The following is a 17,606-nucleotide window of genomic DNA, read 5'->3' on the forward strand; positions in this document are numbered from 1 at the left end:
ACTCCATATAATGTAGAATCCCCGTCTGTCCTCTTAATCATGTTTTCCTCATAGCACGCATAGAGCTACTTGTCCTTATGTTCATTTTACCATTTATCTCTGTTCCACAAAAGCAGGGACTTTGTTTTGTTGTACCGTTGGTGCCTAGAACAGTGCCTGCCATTTGTTTTGTTTTTATTTATTGATTTGAGAGAAACATTGATTTTTTGATAGATACTTATTTATGCATTCAGTGGTTGATTCTTTTATGTGCCCTGACTGGGGGTCAAACCCGCAACCTTGGCATACTGGAGGACGTTCTAACCAACTGAGTCACCCGGCCAAGGCTAATGCCTGCCATTTGGAATGAACAAATGACTGACTAGAATGAACTTTGAGCTGAGATCTAATTGAGAATTCCAGGTAGAGGGAATAGCACAGGCAAAGCCATTGTACTAGAAATAGTCATAGAGCCAGTGTGACTGGAACAGTGACCTTAAGGAAGACAATAATTGAAGATGAGAGTAAGGGGGATGAAGGATGCGGAACATCCAGGGCCTTTGAGCCCACAGTAGGACTTTGGATTTTATTTTGAGACTGATGGAAAATTGTAGGAGAGTATTTAAATGTTCTTTTTAACAGTCTTGAGATATCTTTGACATAAAAACTGTATCTATTTAAGGTCTACAACTTGATGGTTTGTATACATTGTGAAAAGATTACCACAATCAAACTTATTAATATATCCATCATCTCTAAAGACAGGGTGTCCCTAAAAATGTATACACGCTTTATAAGCTGATAGCTCAGTTTTAAAAATGAAATGTATTTTAATAAACACTGCCTTTATAATTATTCAAAGTGTGTATATACATTTATGGGGAGACACACTATAGTTACCATAGTGTGTATGTTTGCTTGTGTGTGGAGAATATGGGGAGTTTTTAGCAAAGGGGTACCAAGATCCAACTTGGTTTCTTAACAAATTCTATAAAATAAATGTCTGTTGAGTTTATTGAATGAATGAAAAGAAATCCCCAAGATGGGCACCAAAACCATAAAAATGGATATGTGATCCCTTCCTCAGTCAAGGAATATTTATTTGGTTAAAAAATGGATCCCTAGGGCCAATGGCCAAGGCTGGCCTGGATTTCAGGCCTGGGACCTAGCAGCCCGAACAGGCTGAGAGGGGCACCTCCTCTTGCGGAGATTGGTGAGGATCTGATCCTGGCTGGGCCGGTAGAGGACCACAAAGCTATCTGGAGGGAGGATAGGACCTCTGTTCTCTTCCACCTGGCCCATCAGCAGATAACTGGCTCCTGGGAGAGGGAAGGGAGAGATTGAGAGCTCATGTTATATACCTTAAAGATGTACCTCCTCTTCTGAGCCCCTTATATTCTACCACCTCTATCATTTCCATGAAGCCAAGTACCCTTCTCCTCTACCCCACATCCCTATTACCTTTCTTCATGGGGGGACACTGCTTGCAAGGCACGTAAAACTTCAAGGAGGTATCAGTGGGTGCAGAGGGCAGGTCCAAGCCTCCAGTTTTGTAAACACCAATGAGACTGACAGTGACAGTAAGGCCCTCTCCTGGGCCCCGAACCATGGACTTCACTGTTGCCGTCACCACTGTGGGAGAGTGAGGGTGAGAGGTGAGGAGACAGGAGGCTAGGGCAAGGCTAGAGCCAAAAGGGGGAGGGTACTTTGGGGACAGGAGGGAAAGTTAGAAGATCTGGAAGAGCAGAGCATGTGAATGAGGCTTCTTACCCAGATTGCTGGTACAGAAGTTGCTCTGCAAGGTGCCTGTCCGCCGGCACTGTTTTGGGCAGGTGACACTGGGTGCATCTAGGAGGAGGAGGGGGACATTTTTTGTGGAAGGTGACCTACCTAGCAGGTGGAAAGGACTATTTTCCCCATAACAGCCTCATTGATTTGAACTTGTTCAAAGTTCTATCCAGCTTTGGGTCTCAGTACCCAGTGCCAACCATTATTAGCACAGAGGTGGCATCAGTGAGTGTTGTATGAATGAATGAAGAGCAAGCCCAGGAATGAACTCAATCTACATCTTCTTCCTCCCCCTTCTCAGACTCACTAGGGCCCACAGGGGTTGCCTGGACCTCAGGCGTGGCTTTTGGTTTCTCCGCAGGTGGGGGTTCCGGCTTGACTTTGGGCGGGGTTCCTGGCTTGGGGCCCGGGCCAAGGAGCGGGGGACTTGGCCGGGCATCCTCTCCCGGGCTCTGAGCTGGCCCTTCTTTGGCAGCACCCCGCGGCAGGGTCCTGTAGGAGGCTGAGAATCCATCGGCAGTGACGCTAAGGTCCGAGACGAACTGGACGAGGAGCTCATTTCCTTCGGAGGAGATGGGACTGCAGGCGGCAGCAGGGCATTGTGGGAGGTGTCAAGAGGGCCTGCACCCCGCCTTTACCCAGGCGCCCACCCCCAAGTTGGCTACATTAGCCTCTCGACTTCTTAGGCCCCAATTGCTTCTGTATCCAAAGTCCACAGGACTGATGCAGGGACTAGTACCCTACTTGCTCCACCCACTGGTTTGGAGCACATGGGTTCAGATCCCGCCTCTTCAGCTAAGCCCCTCCCATCTCAACAGCAGCCAGCGGTCAGACTCCTGGGGAGGCGGAGAAACCATGACCTGCACCCACCCAGGTCCTGTCCTCTCACCCCGGGGCGGTGTCTCCGCAGAACTTCCCCAGCCTCTTGGCGTCGTCACTCACAGCTCCATTGAACACACTGACCGAGTCATAGCGGCAGTAGGTGTCCGGCTCCACGTCAAACTTCCCAAAGGTCAGCGAGATCACCTGATGGCAGGGCACAGGGCAGAGGCTGCTTGGCACCTCGCACTTCCTTTGGAGATTTTTACAGCAGCCTCCTCTCACCTCCCGTGTCCCCTTGCACCCTCTTCTTACTGTATTCATAACACAGCTCAGAGGATTACATACACAGGAATCCTGAAGTGGCATCCTCCGCCATGGTGGGCAAGGTCAAGTCCAGGCTCATTCTCAAGGAATAGAACCAAAACGCACCTCCTTCACCTCCCCCACCACCTCCACCACCTCACCACACACACACACACACACACACCAAGTTTATCAGCATCAGATACCTCACTGATCACAGGTATAATTTTACTTTTTTTTTTTTTTTTTGCATGCAAGCAGGTTGGGTCTGTTTTGCTTCCCAGCAGCGCAAGCGCAGTGCTTAGGACATAGTAGATGTTTAATAAGTCTTTGCTAGCTGCACGCTGGAGGACACTGCTCAGGTCCGGAGGGCAGCCCCCCCCGCTCCCTGGAAAGGGGGTCGGTACCTGGTTTGGGGGCGCGATGATGTGCCAGGAACAGCTGATACCCGGGGGGTAATCAGATTCGGGCCAGTTGGGCGTGGTCAGTGTTCCTTGGGCCTTTTCCAGTCGCCCCCCACAAAATTGGTGCTCTGGGGAGGGGAGAGAGGGGTGGGGTGGGAGTAGTGGAGACGCTTGGTCAGCTTGAGAAAAGCTCTAGGCTGGGGGCTCGTGCAGGAAGGTCGGATGTCGGGGTCTCAGGATGAGGGGCGAGAAGAGGGGAAGGAAACGGTGGGTAGGTTAGCAGAGAAAGAGCAAGGCGCAGGACCTCCGGGCACCCAGGCAGGTGGTGGAAGGGGGAGGAGGAATTGGTTGGACACGCCCCTATCGCCCCTCCCCCTGACCCGCTGCCTCACCGGTCCTCTTCCCCTGTTCGATCCCATCTCCTCTACCCGGCAGAGAAGTCCCCTTTGCAGGCTCGAGAGTCCCCACGCTGTGAGGGTCCCCTCAAATTGGGGCATAAGCCCCTTTGGGAGGCCTTAAATATTTTAGGGGAGACTTCTGCCGCCAGGAGGAGGTGATGGGACCGCAATCGGGAGCCCCGGGCTGGGTGTAGGGGGCTCTGGGTCGGAGGGACCTGGTCCCCCTTCCCAGGGGGGCCCTCTCACGCCAGTCAGAGGGAGCCCGATTGCGGACGGGGGCGGGCAGTTACTCACCGTCCCAGTAACCCCAGGCCGCCCATTCCACCCGAGGGTCGGTGACCCATTTCCGCCTCGCGCCTGGGGTGGGGCCTGGAAGAGGGGGGTGGCGGGAGCGGGAGAGGGGAGAGAAGATGGGGAGGAGGGACTGGAGGGGCAGTTAGTGAGGAAAAAGGGAAAGGGAGGCAATGGGGACCTAGGATCTTGGGGTGAAGGTTAAGGCTGAGGGTGGGGCCTTACCAGGGTGGGACCAGGAGAAGGGGAAGGAGAAGGTGAGGGACGTCTCACCAGTGCTCGAGGTGGCCCGCCCGCTGTACCAGAGCAGGAAGCCTCGTCCTCCTGTACCCTCATCCGCTGTCATCTTCAGGGTCACCTGGTTGCCCGGGGCCACTATGGGTGCTGGCCGGAAGGTCCCACAGAAGCGTCCGAGCCGCTGGCCCGAGGTTCCAGACCCAGCAAAGACCTCCAGAGCATCATAACGGCAGGCAGGGTGTAGCTCCAGGTCAAAAACTCGGAAGGAGAGGGACACAGTCTGGCCTTCAGGGACCTACAAAGTCAGGTCGTACACAGCCCAGGCAGAGGGTACTTCCCTTTCCCCAAGCATTTCCTAGAGAAACTTGGGCCTGAACATGAAGGAACCCCAACAGGGTGCAGAGCAGAGGGCCTGGGCTCTGCATCAGGCTTGTGGCTTATGCAGGGGACAAGACTTGAGGTCTATGGAGAGATTTACAGGGGCAGGAATGGAGTTAGGAATGGAGCAGCAGGCTTTGAATTAAGGGTTGAGTGAGGACACTTGCCACGTATTATTGTGGAAACTGATGGATCAGTGACCAGAGGGGAGGGGTCTTGGACTTCCCCAGGGAGTAATAGTGCTGGGGGAGGGCCTTTGACTGCCTGGACCCAAGCCTTGGAGACTTTGACAAGGGGTAGTGACCAGAGGGGCCTTCTCACCGTTATTGTCCAGATGCACTCCTTATTGGGGGGGTAGAGGTTGGGAAAACTTTCACTTGCCACGTAACCTGATTCCCCAGTCACATCCCCTCCACACAGGAACACAGGTCTGGAGAACAGAAGAGGGGTCAGCCATGGGTGGGGGAGTAGTGGACAGACTGGGGTGGGGTAATGAGGATAGGAAAGCCTGAGGAGGAGGAGAAAGGCCTAAGGGATCTGGGATGGCCTCAGCCAGCCAAGATGAAATTGAGGTGGGAAATACTATAGTAGAGGATCAGGAAAAAGTAGGGCCAGCAACTTAGCTATGCCTCCAACTCCCAGTCCCCACCCCCAACACAACAGGAATTTCCGGAATCCTCCTCAGCCCCCCTTCTTACTCTCCCCACTTTGCACTGCCAGGCAGTCCACAGCAGCTGCCTAACTACTTCCAGATGTAGACACAGCCACGCCACGAGGCTGTGCGGGGGAGGGGGTGGGGAGTTGAGTGAGAAGCAGCAGCGATGGGCCTCAAATTGAACCTGGAGACCAGGCTCCCTGACTTCTCAACCTTTTCTTTGCTTCTGTTGCAGCTAAACTACTTGAGTATCTGACCTCAAGTCTCCCACTTTCTGTCCCGCTTTCCCCCATAATTTCTAATTGCCTTTCTGGAATCCAGATGTCCAGGTATCAAGCAAGTTCAAGGTCTTGGCTTTCTCAGGTCCCATGGAGTGAATGGGGAGACTTAGAAGAGGACAGAGGTTGAGGAAACGGGGAGCAGTGGTGACCTACAGGAGACAGTAGTCTTGTAGCAGGGAGGACAGACTTGGGGACCAGAGAAGAGTAGAAACTGGGAGATCTTGGGGGTGATGTGTTAGAAAAAGAATCCACAAGATCCACAGGCATAACCCTTCAGGAATTGGCTTTTGAAGCCCACTTAAGCTAACTAGAAGGTGCCAAGAGACCTACCTGGTATAGTTGGGGGTCTGGCCCTGGGCAAAAGGCAGCAGGGTCCAGGCAGGGAGGAGGAGCCCCAAGAGGGAGGCTGTGACAGCAGGCTGCATGGCTGAGGGGAGAGGCGCTGGGGTCCCCAAGACAGAGGCAGCAGCCGAGTTTAGCAGCAGAAGCAGCGGCAGTGGCGGCGGCGGCAGCAGCAGGGATAATTGGTGCCAGATGAGGCAGCCTCGGACGTGTGGGCGTGGGGACTGGCCAGTGGGGAGGGCGGTGGGGAAGGCGGGACAGGGAGAGAGGAACCCGGACAGTGGTGAGTCCAGGGGCCTCTTTAGGTACAGGACACATAAATATTGATCTAAGTAGTGGGAGGAGCAATGAAGGGCTGAGGGAGCATCAGGACCTCGGCCATAACCTAGGCATCAAGTAATGTCATCTGGAAGCCCATTCTGTCCAGTGCCCAAGCATCTTGTGAACAGAGCCCTGGTCCTTCCCCAGGACGCTCCAGCCCACTCATGATCCTCTCCATTGCTGCTTCCTTAGCACCCAGAGAAAGTCCTTTCCTGGACTCCCAACCTTTAAGCATTCACCCCCTTCCTGACCACCACCTGCTCCAACTTACTTTCCGCTTCAAATTCCCACTATCTTCTATCCCCAGGCTAGACTAGGCCAAGAAGAAAAGAATCCTGCTTACCCATTTTCTCCCAAATTATCTGGAGGTACAGGAATGGGGCAGGGAGGTATGGCGTGTGGATAAAGGGAGTGTTTCCCTTCTGCAGGAAGAGGAGGATAGAGTAAAAAGTAGGGGAAAGGACATGTAAGATCAGATCTGGAGGTAAACAGAAAGCAGAGAGGAGGGAGGTTGACTTCACAGGGATGAAGGAAAAGGGATAGAAAACTGTCACAAGTCAGAAATGACTTCTTCAGAATGGGAATAAGAGGATCCAGTGGGGGGCACCAAATAGCGTATGACCACTGGTGGTCTTGAGGTCCGAAAGGTTGGCGACCGCTGGCATATGTTGTTCCAGAAGGCAGGGCTAGGATTTCCTGTCAAGAAGACTGGGTCAGGTCTTGGGCGTGGAAGGGGAAAGCAAGCTGAAGGTGCTGAGCAGCTGCTGCTCTGCCTGACCCTGTCTATGTTCCTGCCCTCCCGTACCCACCGAGCTAGGCATCGGGTCCCCCATTCCGTGCCCCATTGTCCTCCCAGGCTCCAGGGTCCCAAACTAGGCCTCACTTCAGCCTTTTATTCTATTTGTCCATCAAATCTCTTGTCCATGATAGTAAGATTGGAGGCCCCTCCTGGGCAGCCCCCAAACATTTTACAAAACAGTTCCCTCCCCACCCTGGCATGTCCAGCAGTCCCCACCCCACTGTGTCCCCCTTCCCATGGCACAGTGTTCATTGCTACCACTCCATCTCTCCTTAGCCTTTGGCCCAGAGCCAGACTCTCCCTCCAGGGGTAAGACTAGGAGAGGGGGGTCAGCTCTCAGGTGTTGGGGGGCCTTGTCCAACCCCTCCAGCAGCCTTCTGTAGCATGTCCAGAGCCTCCCAAAAGAAATCCTTCTGTGCAGCCAGCAAGGGCATCCAGCCCACGATCTCCTTCATCTTTTCCATGCGGTCCTGCAACGTGGAGCAACTGTAGATCTGGCTGAGGTACTCCTTACAGGCCCAAGCTGTCCCCCCAGGGTCCTGGAGTACTGCGGACCCTGCATTGGGTTCAGGGGTCCCCACCACCTTGCTGGCTGGTAGGTCTCGGTAGGCGGGATGCTGCTCAATGTCATGGCTGGACAGCATGTAGAGACACTCTCTGGTAGAGCAGAGGGAGCAGGCACACAAAGGGACCTTGGGGGAGGGAAGGGGCGTGGCTGAGTGGGGCCTTTCCTGAGGGGTTCCCACGAAGCCCAGATGTTGTGTCCCTCCCCCTCAGACCAGCCCTGAGCCAGCAAATGAGCTGGCTGGCTGAACCCCAAGGTTGTGTGAGGTCAGAGAGTACCAGCAGGATCTGCTAAGGGAGAGAGAGCCAGGAGCCATGGTGCCCGGCAGAAAAGGGAGGTGGGTGGTATTGGGGAAACGGGGCCCCACAGTAGCCACAGCCAGAATCCTGTGGGCTACCTGCCCTCCCTGGTTGCCCATTCGCCTGACCCTGCTCTGACCTTGACATGGAGTTTGACGAAGGAGGCGCTCCCCTTAGGCCAGCCAGGGAGGCGGCCTCCAGCCCCACAGCCACAGCCCAGCAGCTCCTTGCTGAAGTCCAAGCCCTGGCTCAGCACCAGGGAGTGGTTGAGGCCACACCACAGGGCAATGGGGTGTTGCAGATAATACACCTGAGGATACAGGGCCAGGATCCCTAAGGGGGATACACCAAGGGACTGGGGGCCCAGGTCAGAGAAGGCTCAGGGCAGAATCTAGGGACACGAGGAGAGGGAAGAAATGGGACCCAGCACACCTTCCCCAGGTCTTCCTGCTGAAGGAAGACCAGCAGCAATCTCTCCCTCCTTGGTTCTCGGGAAGCCCCAGTCTGACCAATGGGCTCTAGCACTTCTGCTGGTTCCTCATCTTTGCTTCCCAGAAAATAGGTTATTTGCCTGAGGCCAGGGCCTGCTGTCTATTCTCTCATTCTGACACCACATACCTCAGCCAGTCCAACCTCTCATCCAGCTTTCCAGCCTCAGGGTGAGGAATATCTTCCCAAGGCTTAAAGCCCCAACCTCTCCTTTGCAATTCTAGGTTAGCCCTCAGAAAGGAATTTCCTTCCTTGTAGTCCTACCTTCTCTCTCTAATATTTTCAGTTTTTCATATTATCTTTTCAAATGGCTATTTTAAAATATTTTCTCCTGATTTCTGCTGCTTCCTATCTCTGTTTTTTAGGCAGAAGAACTGGTTACATGACCAGTCTGAGGTTGACCACATTCTTGTTCTCACTATAGCCAGTCTTTCCTGAACCTTTTTGTGATCTGGCTTTTCTCCCTACTATGCTACTGACATGTTTTCCAAATGCACTTGACCTGCTGGCTGCCAAATCCCAGGGCCTCTCCTGCATGTTTTCTCTTGACAATGTGAGCATTTTTATTTTGAAGGCATGGATAAGTAATTTATGGTCGTTATAGAAACACTACAAGATATTGGCAAGCAAAAATTAATTTAAAGATCACTGGAAATCCCACCACCCACTATTAATCTCTTGCTGGATCTTCTTCACTGCTCCTATACAAATGTATGCAGTTGACCCTTGAACCACACAGGTTTAAACTGCACAGGTCCACTTTGACCCAGATTTAAAGTGCAGGCCACTTATGCATAGGCCTGTACAGATCAAATCTGTGTTGTGTGAGGGTCTACTGTATTTTTTTAAACAGTTTTAAAATATTTTTTAAAAATTATTTCAGAGAGGAAGGGAGAGGGATAGAGTGATAGAAACATCAATGATGAGAATCATTAATCGACTGCCTCCTGCAGGCCCCACCACCGGGGCATGTGTAGACTGGGAATCTAACTGTGATCTCCTGATTCATAGGTCCATGCTTAACCACTGAGTAACACCGTCCCGGGTCTACTGCATTTTTAATTGGGAATCTAAATATGTGAAGGGCCAACAAGTTACATGAGGATTTTTGACTGCATGGTGGGTGGTATCTCTAACCCCTGTGTTGTTCAAAGGTCAACTGTACGTGTAAATTATCTTTTTAAACAAAAATGGGATCTTACTATGTAAACCATTTCACACATTTTTTTTTTTTACTTAAAAATATGGCATAACCATCTTTCCATGTCAGTAAAGTATATTCCTACATCATCACTGTCACCATTAATCACTTCATCCTGTTCGAAACTTCCTGTGCCCATGGCTTCTGGAACAGGGCATGCCTCCTGTGTCAGTGACAACTTTTTCATTCCCTCTGCCTATAATGGTGGCTCCTACCCAGGTTTACTCCTCTATCATTACTTTTGTCATTTCAACTTTTTTTCCAATTTGGAACCAAATTGCCAGTGAGATATTTCCACTTTACTGTCCTACTCTCACTGCAAGAAAGTCCAAATTTATGTTCTTTATTCAAAGCAGCATCCCCTTCCAATTCACATGTTTGTTGCTGATACCATTTTTCTTCAAGGGAACTATTGCCGGAGCCACCTTTGTCCTACACTCTTTTGTTCACATCTAATTAGTTCCCAGGGCCTGTTCATTTTTTAAAAAAATATCTCATATATCTCAATATCTCCTTTCTATTCTCAGTGTACCAGCCCCAGGCCCTTGTCTTAAATGCTCCTGTCACTCAACAGCCTCCCAGTGGGCCTCTCACTCAGTCTCCTGTGCACTCTGGCCAGGTGACCTGTTCTCAATCACCCGTGTGGTTGCTCTGGAACCCGAAATGACTCTTTCCCATGTCCATACCTCTCCAAGCTCACACCCACTTATACACCACCTCATATCCAACTATTTACAAAATACCCTCCCTCCTTCAGTCAGGCCAGCCTTTTCACTGTCCGTTATGTGTAAGCTTTGTCCTCATCCCTATTGCACAGGCACCTCTCCCTAGTCCCACCTGAATCCTTTCTAACCCACTAGGCCCTGCTCACATCTCACCTTTTCTTGTTACTCCAGCCCACCCAGGTCTCCCTGCTTCACTAAATTCCTCTTACACTTACAGCATGCACTGCACAGAACAAACTTCATTGTGTCAACCCTGGATAAGACATGCAAAATATGATGGGCATTACACACTGGTTGGCTTAACCTCCTAGGGCATAGAAAGTGGATTCTATGGAAATGAGAGAAGTGGAGAGATCCAGAGAGGTCAGGGAATTGAAAGAAGGGGTCAGGATTAGAACTGCTGGGAAACAGTCTCACCTGTGTGGGTTCCCCTCGGTCCATTTTGTCCCCTGTTCCCAGCTGCCCATATCTGTTATTTCCCTGCATAAAGATTCGGCCAAATTCATCCACCAAGCCAAGGTGATTGTAGCCAAGAGCACAGAATAGGATCTAGGGGGTAAGACAGAAAGGGGAGGTGGGCATTCAGTTCCCTCCAGAGGAACTCTGAACTCCAAAACCTCCCAGCCACTAACCTGGCTCTCTTTTGGTCGTGCCCTCTGTCACCCATCTCTCTGGGTCCCCTGTCCCTCCCTGATCAATCATTTGATTCCTGCTCATATTTCAGACCTTCAGAACCTTTCAACCCCTCAAGTCCCTCCTGTAATGATCTGCCCCATCCCTCCAGGATCCTACCTTGGCAGGTAGTGAGAGAGCAAGTGGCATCTGCTGGTCCAGGGGGTCAAAGGCTTGAAGGGTCCCAAAGAGATCACGATACACCCCTGGGGTATGCACCTCAAAATACACTCCCCCCTCATCTGGGGGGTCGGGTGCCCTCAGCTCAGCAGCTTTGGGCACCCATTTCCTAGGGATAAGGCCCCACCTGGGGTGAAAACTACAAGATCTGGGGAGTCTCACACCCACTAGAATTCACCAGCTATGATGTCTGGAAATCTAAACAACATCTTTTCACTAGGATGCCCTCGGGGTCCACCACAGGAGCTGGAATGATTGCGGGTATCTGGAAGATCTGTCCAAGGCTAGGTCCTAGAGCAAAAGGGAGGTGGTTCTTTACCCGTAATGTACAGAGTACTGCTCTGGTTGGAAGCCATGCAGGCCACACGCAGGTGAGGCAGGCAACGGGACACCTTCCTCAGGGCCAGCTGAACTGTGTAGGAGCGTGGCTGGTCTAGCTGGGTTTCGTTCACTACCAAAGAGTAGATCTTTCCTTCCTCTGGAGATTGGAGGAAGCAGACAATTATGTGGGAGAAGGAACCCTCCAATATCCACATTAACTTCCCAATAGACCCCCTAAGCCAGCGGTTCTCAACCTGTGGGTCACGACCCCTTTGGGGGTCGAACGACCCTTTCACAGAGGTCGCCTAAATACATCCTGCATATCAGATATTTACATTACGATTCATAACAGTAGCAACATTACAGTTATGAAGTAGCAACGAAAATAATTTTATGGTTGGGGGTCACCACAACATGAGGAACTGTATTAAAGGGTAGCAGCATTAGGAAGGTTGAGAACCACTGCCCTAAGCCATACAGGATGAAACATTACTATCTTAGAGTGGGGTTTAAGAAAAAGGGTAGAGATGAAATAAGGAAAGAGCGGTCTCATGTTTCCCAGATTCCAGCCTCTTACACCAAAAATAAATCAGGGAAGTCCTTTTCAGTGTGAGAAATGAATGGAGAGAAAACCTAGTAGATTTGGCAGAATACAGTCTGAATGTTGGGAATGATGTTTGGGGATTTAGGGCCTTACATAGCATTAAGAAGTCTGGAGTGTGGTTAGGTATAGGGAGGCAGTATAGGGTATAAAGTGAGGTGCCTGGTATGGAGGTTGGGGAGATTAGAATTTAAAGCAGGGCCCTTTGCATATATGAAATATGCAAAATCTTATAGAGTAGGAGACAGACAAAAGCAGAGCTATTTGGTTTGAGATGGCATTCAGAACCCTGTGTGAGAGGCCTCCCTTCCCATCCCCTGCAGCAGGTCTTGAAGAATCTTCAGAAAACAATTTGTAAACTACTGCTCAAAGCCACACCTGTGAGGAGCAGTAGAGCCCGCTGAGTCTCCTGACCAACCAGCACAATCTGTTTGAAGCTCATGGAGTGGTGGAAAGTCATTTTGAAGACCCGCTGCCCACTAGACTGCAGATAGACCTCAACACAGTCGCAGGCCCGGCTGCTGGTTGTGCCTACCACTTCCAGCTGCTCCCGAGTGGCCAACACATAGAGGTATTTACGGTAAACTGTGTCACATCTTGGGTCGGAGGCAAACTGTAGGAAAAGACAAAGGTGTCTGGGATCTAGAGCTTGAAGTGGAACGAGGCTGGGGTAGGAGATGAGATACTTGGGTACGGAGCTAGGAAATGGGGACTTGTTTTCCAGTTCCTGGTATGGGAAGGCAGCTGTCCTGAGGAGGACACCTCAGTTCTGATGTGGGCCCTGGGTCCCTGGAGGTTGGGTGGGTTCTCGCTGCCAAAGTTCTGCTACTCACGTCCTTGGCTCCTCGACACAAAACAACATAGCGGCAGGCTCGCTTCCACTGGATCTGGCCAAGAGTGGAGGAGACCAGGGCATTTTTGAGGAAGAAGAGGGTCCCCGCATAGTCAAGAATGAAGATGTGATCCTTGGTGGGCAAGAAACGGCGGTAGCCATGGGCTAGCAGAGGGGCTACACTCTTGCTGAGACAGCGGCGGCGGCCCCCAAATGCCTGGAAATACAGGCCTTTCGTGTCTAGAGAAGGGAAGGATATGGAAGGTTCAAGGGGCTGGGATGACACCAGGGAGATGAATCAGAGCTTGGGCAAACAAGATTTCTCAGGTATCCTGCTGTTTAGCTCCTCTCCGTCCCAGGACTGGGGAACGTACCCCTTCCAAAGGACACATGCAGAGCTTAGAGGATATCCTTAATTATACCCAATGACTGAAGGTTCGTTTTCTGGCCCACCTCAGCCCAGGGCCATAAACATGCTTCTAAATGAGCACCTCTTTGATCCAAACTTGCATAGCATTAAGATTGACTCTGAAAGCTTAGGATATTTCCCGGAGTCTAAGACTTAGTCTTGGTGTGGGAGGAGGATATTTATGCGAAACAGGAGACATCAAGGGGCATATAATAAATACACAGAAAAGAACCAGAGGAGTGAGGAAGAAAGAGTGAAAAAGAATGACTCAGAAAGACCAGTAACTCTCCCTCACCCCTAGCTCTCCATCTGCTACCCAGATCTCTCTTAATCTCTACTATGTGAGATGAAGTGGACAGGGACTCCCTGGAAAGGAAGGGGGGTTTAGAGCATGTTTCTCAGTCTGAGGGAGAATTTATCCCTCAGGGGACATTGGTTGTCACAACTGAGGGAGGTGCTACTGGCATCTAGTGGGTAGAGCCCACGGGCACTGTTCAACATTCTTTAATGCACAGGATAGTTCCCCACATCAAAGAATTATTTGGGCCCTGGCCAGTGTTGCTCAGTTGGTTGAGTGTCATCCCATGCACTCAGTCACGGTTGGATTCCAGGTCAGAGCACATGCCCAGACTGCAGGCTCAATCCACAGTGGGGGTGTGCAGGAGGCAGCCATCAACATTTCTCTCTCATCAATGTTTTTCTCTCTCCCTCTCCCATCCTCTCTTTCTAAAAAATCAATAAAAACATTTCTTTAAAAAAAGAATTATTTGGTCCAACACCTCAGTAGTGACAAGGCTGAGAAACCCTGGTTTACAGGAGGGGAAGCTTGCAGTTTGGGGAGTAGAAGATGTCTCTGGGGTAAGATTTGGAAGAGTTTGAATATGGAAGGAGACATGGTAGGGATACTAGTAATGGGGGCTCTGGGTGGGACATCTATCAGAAGGTGGTTCTAGAGACTTGAAGTACTCAATGGCATGTCTGAATCTAACATTTGCTTCCACAGAAAGGGGCCCTGGAAGATTGGCTGGGAATGCTGAGGTCATCAGGAAACTCTATGGAGCAGGAGAAATCCCAGAATAAGGTAGGTCAGAGGCAAAGGGAAGTGCAGGTTCTGGGGAAGGTGTACAGTTAAGAATGGCAGCTCTCTTCCAGGGACGGACTCCAGAACCCTGCTCTCGTAGGCGAGGACTGAGCTTGCGACAGATGCGTCTCCACACGCCCTCAGCATCGCACACTTCATGGAAGTAGTGGCAGGTCTGGCCGAGGGCAACTACATCTTTGACTGGGAGAAATGAGATGATATGTTCCACCTGAGGGGCAGGAGGGAGAAAGCAGGGGTCATTGGGGGCCCCTCCCAGTCCTTTATTCTTAATACTTGCCCCTCCTCAAGGACTCACCAGCTCTGGGGGGAACAACTGAACAGAAATAGGGTTCCCTCTTCCTTTCTTCTCTTCACCCCCAAGCTCTGGGCCACATGAAGGGCAGCTCCGCTTCACCTACCCAAGAAAAAAGGGGAGCAGAGGGGTTCCATGAGGATCATGCCTTTATTTTCCCCTTCTCTCTGCCTTTCATTAGCTACTATCTTGGGGGTTCATAGCTCCATCTTCCAGCTCTGTGCTGTCAAATCCTCCCATCTTTCTCTCTAGATCCATGGCTCACTCCTCCCTGTCCTTGTTCCTTATTCCAATTTCTCCAAGTAACCCCTCCCCAAATCTCTTGCTGACCTCTTCTTGCCTTTCTCTTGACACTGCCCCCACCCAAGCCTCTCCTCTTATCCTCACAGCCCGGTGAATTTTTGCAGCTTCTGTCTCTGGCTTCTCCTCACCATCTTGACTGCCCTCTCCCTGCTCCTGTCCTCATGTCTCCAGGCCCCTTGGCACTCGTCTTGAGCCCTGTCCCTGCTGCCTTTCCCACACCATGTCCCCTGCCTGGGCTTGGGGGACCTCTAGGGCCCCTCTGCCTCCTAGGCCCCTCCCCCATGGAGTCCTGGGCAAACAAACCTCTCTGTGACCTCACTGCCTGGCCACTGTGACCTGTTTTCCCCAACCTTGGCAGGGATTTTCTGTCTTAGCTCCTCAGTTCTAGCTCAGCTCTAGCAACCCAATGGCTCATGGGATATGCATTTTACAGGAGAAACACAGTGTGAACTCCTGGTAGATGATGCCTTTACTTTCAGGGAGTAGTAGGAGCTTTTTTCCACTTGAGGCCCTTTAAGCACTAACTACTATAGAGAAACACTGGTGAATTCTTCGTATCTCTGCAGGCCAGGGCCTCCAGAGGATTTGTAGCTCAAAAGTATAACCCCCCATCCCCCCCCCAAAAGTATAGACTCCTTTGCCAGGTGAGCGGGAGGGTGACCCTGCTAATGACCATCTTTCTCACAAAAGCATGCACCAGATGAAAGTCAGTGCAATTCAGCACAGACTTTAAAGTCTCATGAAAAATACAGATCCAAAAGCAGACTGCTTTCCTGGGTCAGTAACATGACTGCATGTATGAAGGGCGGCCTATTACAGCGGAAGAAAGGGTTAGATTTACTCTGAAAGCTTAGGATATTTCCCAGAGCCTAAGACTTAGTCTTGGGGTGGGGAGTGATATTTATGAGAAACAGGAATGGGGGTTGTATCTGCACAGGTGGGACAGACCTGCACCAATAAATCCAAGCAGTCGTTGGCTCTCCCAGGGACTCACGGGAATCCAGTCCTGGCCGGCCAGCCCTGAGCCGCTCAGGATTACAGACTTGGTTTACTGGGCGAACAGCCTGTCACCCACCCAATCAAGCTCCCATACTCACGGTGACCTAGGAAACAGCTGGTCTGGGTTACCTAAGATGAAATTTTTTTTTTTAATATATGTATTTTATTGATTTTTTACAGAGAGGAAGGGAGAAGGATAGTTAGAAACATCGATCAACTGCCTCCTGCACACCCCCTACTGGGGGTGTGCCCACAACCAAGGTACATGCCCTTAACCAGAATCGAACCCGGGACCCTTCAGTCCGCAGGCCGACACTCTATCCACTGATCCAAGCCGGTTGGGCCTAAGATGAAATTTTAATAATTCAATCGTTTAGGAATGTCAGCGTCTGAGAAGTGACTTGTGAGTGGTTAGGCAACTATTCACATCCTAAGGTGGACTCCTTCGGCCCCCAAGGCATCTAAAAGCAAGTTCGGTCTCTCGGCAGACAGCAGCACAGTCAGCTTGCTCTCATTTCCGGATCCCCTTTATCCACTCCACTTCACCCCAGGCGGCAAGGAGGGCGAGGACAGAAAAAGCCCACCGTCAAAGCTGACGCGGTGGGGAGCCTGGGGCTCTGGTGCCAGCTGTCAGCCCGTTGCTGTTTGCTCCTGCCAGCTCGTCCACTTCCCTCCGCCTCAGTTTCCACATGTGTAAAATGGAGGGCTTCTGGATGAGAGACGGCCCCTTCTAGCCTAACCCCCCGGTCCTGTCATCACAATTCCTGCCCCGGCGCGCTCCTCTGGGTGGGCGGGCAGGCCGGGCGGCAGCCCTCGGGGTTTTCCCGGCTCCTGGAACCCTCTCTCCAGGGGCTGAGCTGGGCATCTTCAGGCTCTGGGAAGCCGCCCCCCCCCCCCCCCCCCACCCCGCCCCGGGTTCCACACAGACCGTCGCTGGGCCTCAGCCGCCCCAGCCCGAATGGCCTTCACAGTCGTTCAGGCCGCGACGACCCTCTGCGAACCGGGCGCCCAACACTCTCCCATCTAACTCACGGCCTCATAGCGGCTCGCTCGTAGCACCTACAGCTCGCACGCACTACTCCTGCCCCTGAAATGCTCCCCGTCCAACCCGCGCGCAGCGCTCACATTTTTTTACCTCAGTTCTAAAGTTCTAGCTCACCCGCCTCCTTAACGAAGGGACCGCCTTCTCGCCCATGCTACTGGTAGGTAGAGCCGTCCCTCAGAGAAGAGGCGGGACCAGGGTCCCTCCAGGGAATCTAATTGGCCTTCTCGACAGTCACTCGTCTGTATCTGGCTTACGATTGGTCTTCATTAGAAGAGGACTGGGGCTGGCGGTCTCTCGGCCCCTATCCCTTTTAGTTGAGCGCCGGCGTCCCCGCCTCCTAGTTGAATCTGATTGGCTCTCTCTCCAGCCTAAGCAGTGTGATTGGCTGCAGCTGCACGGGGTGAGCCCGGCTGAAGCGTCAGCCGTTGGCGAGAGTTCCATTCGAGTCCTCCTCCCTTCGCTCGCCTCACTCCAGCGCCGGAGTCTCCACCCCCCCGGCGGGTTCTGATTAGCCACTTCCGATGCTCGGGACCGCGATTGGTCCACCGGGCCTCTGGTCCCACTTCCTCCCCC

General features: G+C 51.8%; 2 protein-coding genes across 2 annotated transcripts; both read right to left on the reverse strand.

Moving 5' to 3' along the window:
- Positions 1–975: 975 nt before the first annotated feature.
- On the reverse strand, positions 976–6,090 carry PCOLCE (procollagen C-endopeptidase enhancer). The gene is made up of 9 exons (XM_059693642.1): positions 5,867–6,090; positions 4,922–5,030; positions 4,259–4,517; positions 3,300–3,424; positions 2,657–2,793; positions 2,075–2,346; positions 1,750–1,827; positions 1,441–1,611; positions 976–1,298 (listed from the first exon to the last, which is right to left on the reverse strand). Exons 1-9 carry the CDS (start codon positions 5,959–5,961, stop codon positions 1,132–1,134), a joined length of 1,413 nt encoding a protein of 470 aa, XP_059549625.1. The 5' UTR covers positions 5,962–6,090; the 3' UTR covers positions 976–1,131.
- Positions 6,091–6,236: 146 nt separating this feature from the next.
- FBXO24 (F-box protein 24) lies at positions 6,237–17,467 on the reverse strand. The gene is made up of 11 exons (XM_059693651.1): positions 17,148–17,467; positions 16,979–16,981; positions 14,690–14,788; positions 14,419–14,602; positions 12,885–13,123; positions 12,430–12,664; positions 11,449–11,607; positions 11,070–11,191; positions 10,695–10,826; positions 8,002–8,172; positions 6,237–7,690 (listed from the first exon to the last, which is right to left on the reverse strand). Exons 1-11 carry the CDS (start codon positions 17,181–17,183, stop codon positions 7,328–7,330), a joined length of 1,743 nt encoding a protein of 580 aa, XP_059549634.1. The 5' UTR covers positions 17,184–17,467; the 3' UTR covers positions 6,237–7,327.
- Between the last annotated feature and the right edge of the window lie 139 nt (positions 17,468–17,606).

Source organism: Myotis daubentonii, chromosome 4 (assembly GCF_963259705.1).
Source record: "Myotis daubentonii chromosome 4, mMyoDau2.1, whole genome shotgun sequence".
Taxonomy (NCBI): domain Eukaryota; kingdom Metazoa; phylum Chordata; class Mammalia; order Chiroptera; family Vespertilionidae; genus Myotis; species Myotis daubentonii.

What these genes read in the sequence shown, in the direction of transcription:
- PCOLCE (XM_059693642.1), bottom strand. Translation starts at nt 5,961, where the DNA reads ATGCAGCCTGCTGTCACAGCCTCCCTCTTGGGGCTCCTCCTCCCTGCC. An exon ending in GCGGGCCACCTCGAGCACTG is followed by an intron (nt 3,425 to 4,258) that starts GTGAGACGTCCC and finishes TCCCCTCCCCAG; the next exon opens with AGCACCAATTTTGTGGGGGG. An exon ending in TGCGGAGACACCGCCCCGGG is followed by an intron (nt 2,347 to 2,656) that starts GTGAGAGGACAG and finishes TGCCGCCTGCAG; the next exon opens with TCCCATCTCCTCCGAAGGAA.
- FBXO24 (XM_059693651.1), bottom strand. Translation starts at nt 17,183, where the DNA reads ATGGGCGAGAAGGCGGTCCCTTCGTTAAGGAGGCGG. An exon ending in AGTTGTTCCCCCCAGAGCTG is followed by an intron (nt 14,603 to 14,689) that starts GTGAGTCCTTGA and finishes CCTGCCCCTCAG; the next exon opens with GTGGAACATATCATCTCATT. An exon ending in TCGTCAAACTCCATGTCAAG is followed by an intron (nt 7,691 to 8,001) that starts GTCAGAGCAGGG and finishes CCCTCCCCCAAG; the next exon opens with GTCCCTTTGTGTGCCTGCTC.